At 42.5% G+C, this 7,107-nt stretch overlaps 1 protein-coding gene across 1 annotated transcript in view; it reads right to left on the reverse strand.

Annotated features, from left to right (window-relative positions):
* CD4 (CD4 molecule) overlaps positions 1 to 2,789 on the reverse strand; it is a 30,021-nt gene extending 27,232 nt beyond the window's left edge. The window contains exons 1-2 of the mRNA XM_006862756.1: positions 2,741 to 2,789; positions 2,450 to 2,614 (exon numbers count right to left, since the gene is read on the reverse strand). Of these exons, the coding sequence (XP_006862818.1) occupies positions 2,450 to 2,614; positions 2,741 to 2,789 (214 nt within the window). The remainder of the gene's footprint in view (positions 1 to 2,449; positions 2,615 to 2,740) is intronic.
* Between the last annotated feature and the right edge of the window lie 4,318 nt (positions 2,790 to 7,107).

Raw genomic sequence — 7,107 nt, forward strand, 5'->3', positions numbered from 1 at the left:
GGCAGTGTTTCATTCTGCTGTGCATAAGGTCACTATGAGTCGGTACAGACTCGATGGCACCTAACAACAACAACAAAAGCAGGGGAAGTAGGGGAGCAACCTCTTTACTACCAGGTGGAGGTAGAAGTCTTTTGGATTTTAATGACAGGAGAAGAGGAATTTTCCTTGCTACTTCTAGGCAAAATACCATCTGTGAAGTGTTATTATAAAAAATTTAATGTGAATTTGATTAAACTTCTAGATTTAATCCCTAATTTACCCCCATTTATCACTTAACACCATGCATAAATTCCAAAGGCCAGGTTGTTATGTGAAAATTAGCATTAGGTGAAAATGAAGGATGACCAAATCAGATCACAAAATAGAGGATGACTACATCAATGCATAACTACCAAATTACTTCATTACATAACTAGCCACACTGACACATAACATTAACCATTACAGCCACTGATACTAGCTTCATGCCTTGGCATTTGTTACTTCCAGACTATATCATTAATGTGGAAAATAGTTGGGTAGTAGATTTTTTTTTATTATTGTTGTAAATGCAAAATGTCAGATAATGAGAACATTGGTAAGTGAGGAGTAGGAGTATAGGAGACACAGGGGACAGCGGAACATGATAAATGACACCATGGAGTAACTGTTCTGAATCTGCAAAACTTAAATGGACTGATTCCTTCATCCAAATCAGTTATAAAAGAGAAAATGTATAAATTCAAAGAGATTTAGGAACAAATACAATGCATTAATTAAAATTTTTATTCTGATCCAACTAAACTAAATACATATAATATTATGAGACAAATGGGGAAGTTTGAACATGACTGAATATTTCCTATAATTTAGTTGTTACTTTTAGGGTTGATAAGGGCAATGTGGAAATGTTTTAAAAGAGTCATTATATTTTAGAGATATACCTACTCCTCATTTATGGACTATTTCATTACCCAACATTTCACATTTGCAACAACAGTAAAAAATCTATTATCCAACTATTTTGGGCATTAATGACAGACTTCTAGCAATAATGAATACCTAGGTCAAGGTGTGCATAACAGTGGTTGTGATGGCTAAGGTTATTGTCAACTTCACTCAGTCTTGATTCTCAGTAGTCTGCAGTTATGTAATGAAGTAATTTGACATCTAAGTAATGATGTCAACTTCCATTTGTGTTACGGTTATCCTCCATTTTCATATAATGCCAACTTTCTCATAACATCCTGGTATTTGGAACATAAACATGTTGATAAGTAAGGAGTAGTTGTATACTCTGAAGCACTTACAGGTTGAATAGTACAATGTCTGGGATTTGCTACAAAATAACGCTGTGGGAGGGGAAGTTCAGAGATGTGGACAAGACAAAATTGGCCATGAGTTGTTGAATCTGGATGTGGCCTAGAGGAGTTCATTTTATCATTTTTCTACTTTTACATATGTTTAAACTTTACAATACAAAGTAAAATATTTAAAATGGCAAATGAAATGCAAATATATACTCACAAAAATGCAAAATATGTTTGCAAAAATTTCATGCTGTTGAGGTTTTCCTACTTGTTAAGTGCCTTTGAGTCACTTCTGACTAATAGCAACCCTGTATAGACTTTCTGAGGAACGGCTGGTGGGTTTGAATGGTCAACAATTCAATTAGCAGTCCAGTACTTGTCTTACAGCGCCACACCAGGAATCCCATGGTGGTGGTGGTGGTGGTGGTGGTGGCGGTGTGGCATGGAGTCAGTTCTCATAGCGACCCTGCATAGGGTTTCCGAGGCTACAAATCTTTATGGAAGCAGGAAGTCTCATCTTCCCCCTGAAGAACAGCTGGTAGTTTCCAACTGCTGACCTTGAGATTAGCAGCCCAATGTAACAAATATGCTACCAGGAATCCCATAAAAAGCCCTTATTTAAGAATGTGTTGAACACAGAAGAAAGAAGAGTTATTAAAAGGAGAGCGTGACGAGAAATTGTCCATTAAAAAAATATTCTTTACTGTAAAATGTATTTCTAGGAAGTATTAAAGTTTTTAAATCTGGAGATTGTACTCTGAAAGCTAAAAATAGCATTCTGTTGCTGTTAAGCAAAGTAAACAATGCATTATTTATATGACCATATAACAACATTTATGAAAGCATAAGTTTTATATGATAGCTAGTTTTGTAATACTCAAAATAATACTTATTTTGTAATAAAATAAGTTAATGAACATTAAATAATTAAAATTAATATGGATCACCAAAAACATTACCCTGGGCCACCCAGAGTAGAGACTGGAGGAAGGCCTTCCAAACAGTACCTAACATCAGAAAACACAGAACAAGAGTGCCCCTGAGTCCCTGTCAAGCCCAACTCTTTGAAATTTAGAGTTTGCAAGGAGCAGAACTCTGGCACCAGGAATGTTCAGTTCATAGTGTGTTTTTACCCTGGATGGGTAAGCGAGAAACCCTACCTTTCACGCAGAAGCTGTCTTGGTTTCTCAGAATCCTGGTCTCATTATGGTATTTCCAGTTGAAGGACACAATCTTCTTCTGGGAAGCTTTGCAGGGTAGCTCCGCCATCTTGCCTTCTTCACCCAGCACCACTTTCTTTCCCTGAGTGACTGCTGGGAGGAGCACTAGGTAAAAAGAAGGGATCAAGTCTCAATGCTACCCCCAGCTACCCTCACCTCCCACCTTTGCACCTCCCAACCAGCTTTTCATCCCAGGCCTTCTGCATTCCCACCTCAAGTCTGAGCACTCACCCAGTTGCAGCACCAGGAGCAGATATCTGAAAGAGGTTCCCTGGTTCATTGCGACCATGCTGATGCTGAGATGGGAAGGCCTAAGGGAGATACAATTGCTAGTCAGCAGGCAACATTAGGTCTGGGACACACAAGGATGATACATACATATGCCTTCAGAATCCTATTAGCCAACCCAGGGAATGAGATGGACAACCTAAAAGTAGACTGCAATAATCGTCACAAAATGTCCTGCCTTAGTTCTTTGCCAACTGGGATCAGAAAAAGATTCATGGAGAAGGTGCAGATTGGTAGGAATTGAGGTCAGAAAGCTAGATGAGGACATGAAGGTCCTTGAATGCCATGCTAAGACGCTGGAACTTGGTCTTGGGCATTAGGGAGGAGCTGGATTCTGGGTAGAGAAGGACAGATCCCTCCAGCTGCTGTGTGAAAGTGAAAATTGAGGAAGCAGGAGTACAACTATACAGATGAGATAAGATGAACCCTAAACTGAGATGGTAGCTGTGGGAATGTGGAAAAAGAGAGTGATTTGAAGGAGAGTTGTGAGGTAAAATTCTCAGGAGTGTGTATGTGGGGAGAGGAGGCTGAGAAGAAAGAAAACTGAAGGTAATTCTGTCCAATATCGGAGTGATTCTGTAAGACTCCTGAATGGGACAAGCAGAAAGATGCAGCTTCAGAGTTTACACAAAGGAACAGTTTTTGTGGACTTGGGAGACAGTCAAGGCTGGGCTCTGACTAGACCTGGACAAGTGGATAGCATCGGGTTGCAGGAATGATTCTCAAAATGTGGCATCAGATCAGTAGCAGTATTACTTGGGAATGTATTAGAAATGCAAATTGTCAGGTCCCACGTCAATCCTACAGAATAAAAAACTGGAGGTGGGTCTAGCCATCTGTGTCTAAGCAAGCTTCCAGGTGACTGGTGCATGCTCAAGTTTGGAAACTACGAGTTCTGTGAAAAGGAAAGAGGAGGGGCATTTCCACCCCACCATAGTACAGAGAAGACTATTGGAGGAAAGTAGTGGGAGGTGATATAAAAAAAGGCATTTAGGGTCTGATTGTAAATCTTGACAGGCAGGCTAGAGAACTACTAGACCTTTGTTCTCTGTTAACTGGGAGCTGCTGCAGATTTTTGAGCAGAGATGTGACATGGTCAATGCAGAATTTTAGGAAGCATGATGTAGTGACTGAAGGGAGGGGGAAGAGACTAGATAGTACAAGTGTCTTTGAACTCCAAGCACAGAGATGGGGCCTCAGCATGATGGCTGCCTGGGGAAAGAGGAAAGAGGCCAGGGTGGATTTGGTCCACCACTTGATAAGATGAAATCCTGCATTCAGGTTTATTGTCTTTCCCTCAAGCCTATTCCTAACCCTTGGTACCTGTGAATGTGACTTTGTTTGAAAATAGTCTTTAAAGATGTTATCAATGAAGTAACATGAGGTCATATTGGAGTAAGGTGGATCCTAATCTAATGAGTGACTCCTTATAAAAGCGGAGAGACAGACAGATGAAAGACTGTCACATAAAGATGAATCTGTAAGCCAGGGTACATCTGAGGCTACCAGAAGTTGTTGATGTTGTTAAGTGTTGTCAAGTTGGTTCTGATTCATAGCAACCCTATACAGAGTTTCTGAGATTGTAAATCTTTGTGAGAGCAGAAAGCCTCATCTTTCTTCCAAGGAGCAAGTGATTGGTTCAAACCATTGACCTTATGGTTTGCAGTCCAGTGCTTATCCTGTAGAGCCACCATTCTCCATACCAGAAGTATGGGAGAGTAAGAAATGGTCTTCCTCTAAAGCCTTCAGAGAGAACGTGGCCCTAACAACACTCTGAATCTGGACTTTCAGGCTCTAGGTTGTGAGACGATAAATTTCTGTCCCTATAAACTATCCACAGTGTGGCATTTTGTTAAGCAGCCTTAGGAAACAAATACAAGAGAAAATTGTGGATTCCCTTTGTTATCGTGGTGGTGGTGGTTATATGCCGTTGAGTTGGTTCTGACTCATAGTGACCCTGTATAGGGTTTCTGAGGCTGTAAAAGAAAACCTCTTCTTTCTCCCACTGGTAAATTTGAACTACTGACCTCACAGTTAACAGCCCAACTTGTAATCCACTACGCTTCTAGGACTCCTTTCTATACTTAACATTATTTCTGTTACTAAAATGGGTCATTTAAGTGTGACCCAAAGTCCATGCTGCTTCTCCATCATTTTTTCTCCACTCCTTTCCACCCTGCTCTCTACCAAGAGGTTGACTGCCACAGATGGCATTGTCCTCCAGCTATCGGTTGAATTTGAATGAGAAGTGGTAGCAAGAGAGAACACAGGCATTTTTTCTGGCTATGTCCCCTTAGACTAGAGCTCCAGGCCAGTGATCCATCATCCACAGTTCAAGCCCTCACAGGGATCCAGAAATACCATTTCCGTTCCTTGCCCCTTCAGGACCTTTCCTTACTGTTATCTGAGAGCTTTAACATGTTAGCTCCCTTAACCCTGTCCTAACCTCTGCAAATAAACCCCTCTTTACGGGCTCCTGGTGTGGCACTATAGGATCAAAACTGTACTGTGAACCACAAGGTTGGCAGTTCAAACCCATCAGCTGCTCCTTGGAAACTATACAGGGTTGCTATGAGTCAGAATTAACTGGAAGGCACTTAACAACAAACAACAACACGGGTTCTTAAACCACCTGATCTGGATGCTGGCTCCTGTTGGCTCTGATGCCCAGTCTGCAAGAAGAATGTAGCACTCATTCTGCAAAAGGATGTGCTGGGGGTCTGGGCATCCTAAAGACGTTTGGGGAAGGTAAGGAAAGGCCCCTTCCAGCCAGTAAGTCCATCTCTCTGGAAGAGGATCCATCTAGCACCTAACACACAGCAAGTGAGGTAATGTGTTGGACTGCAAAGTTGGTTTGAATCACAAGGTTGTCAGTTCCAGCTCACTAGTTGCTCCTAGGAAACCCTATACAGGCTCGTTATGGGTCAGAACCAATTCGACAGCACTTAACAACAACAACTATATATATATGAGCTCTGGTAGCATAGTGGTTACGAGTCAGGCTGCTAATCTTAAGGTCAGCAGTTCAAAAGCACTAGCTGTTCCGCGGGTGAAAAATGAAGCTTTCTGCTCCTGTAAAGGTTTATAGCCTCAGAAACCCTATACATATATTTAAATTTTAGCAGTTCAAACCCACCAGCTGCTCCTACAACACAATAGTTATGTTTAACTATATATATATATATTGTTGTTAGTTGTTGTTAAATGCCATCAAGTCAGTTCCAACTCACAGCAACCCTATATAGGGTTTCTGAGGAGTGACTGGTGAGCTTGAACCACCAACCTTGTGATTCAAACTGACCTCGCAGTTCAGTTCATTATCCTGCAGCGCCACACCAGGACTCCATATATATATATATATATATAGAGAGAGAGAGAGAGAGAGAGAGAAAGAGGACAGGAAAGGAGTCCTGGTGGCACAGTGGTTAAAGCATGCTAACCAAAGGATCTGAGGTTTGAACTCACTAGCCACTCTGCAGGAGAAAGATGTGGTAATCTGCTTCCATAAAGGTTTATAGCCTTGGAAACCCTATGGTGAAGTTCCACTCTGCCCTAGAGTCAGAATCCAGTAGATGGCAAGGGGAAGACAGGAAGGAGGCTCCCAGAAAGGAGGGAAAGTCAGAAAGTCACTAGGATGAAGTTGTTTATAAGTCAGTGTAGGGAATAGGAGGCATTAAGGGGATGAAGAGAATGAAAATGGTTCCATTGTTTCCCATTCTAAACTGACTAGGTTCTTGGTGAGCAGGGGGTGGAGGAAGGACAAAGTTTCCATATTGGCAATCTCTTCCCTTGAGTTTAAATTCGGCTTACTCCTATAAGGGATGTTCTTGGCACTTCCCCACCACAGTAGCTATCTTCCCCCAACCCACCACCACCACCACCACCACCACCACCACCACCACCACCCACCAAGCTTCCTCACTCTGCAATCTTGACCCTGGCATCAATGTGGAGGCCCAGTTCCTGCCCCCTTGCTCCCTGCACCGCCCCCCAATCTGCCCCAGGGTTCAGCTAAGTGATGGAGGCTGTGGGTTTCCAGCCCAAACCTGCTGTTTGCTTTGGTGCCTTGGGCTTCCGCTGCCACCCCAGAGAGCTGGCCTTTGATTCTCACATTTTCAGCTTCCTCAGACCTGCTCAGCCCCAAAGTAGAGCATCTTGTGTACCACAGCCCTGGGAGAGAAGCTGGGAGGACTTGTTGGTTCCCCATGGGGCTGGTGCTTCTCCCTCCCTCCCTCTCTCCCTGCTTCTCTGCTCACATCTGTGCTTTTCTATATCTGCACCTCCCTAAGCTGATGCCTCCATCTTCAACT

This window comes from Chrysochloris asiatica, unplaced genomic scaffold (assembly GCF_000296735.1).
Source record: "Chrysochloris asiatica unplaced genomic scaffold, ChrAsi1.0 scaffold00050, whole genome shotgun sequence".
NCBI classification, from domain to species: Eukaryota; Metazoa; Chordata; class Mammalia; order Afrosoricida; family Chrysochloridae; genus Chrysochloris; species Chrysochloris asiatica.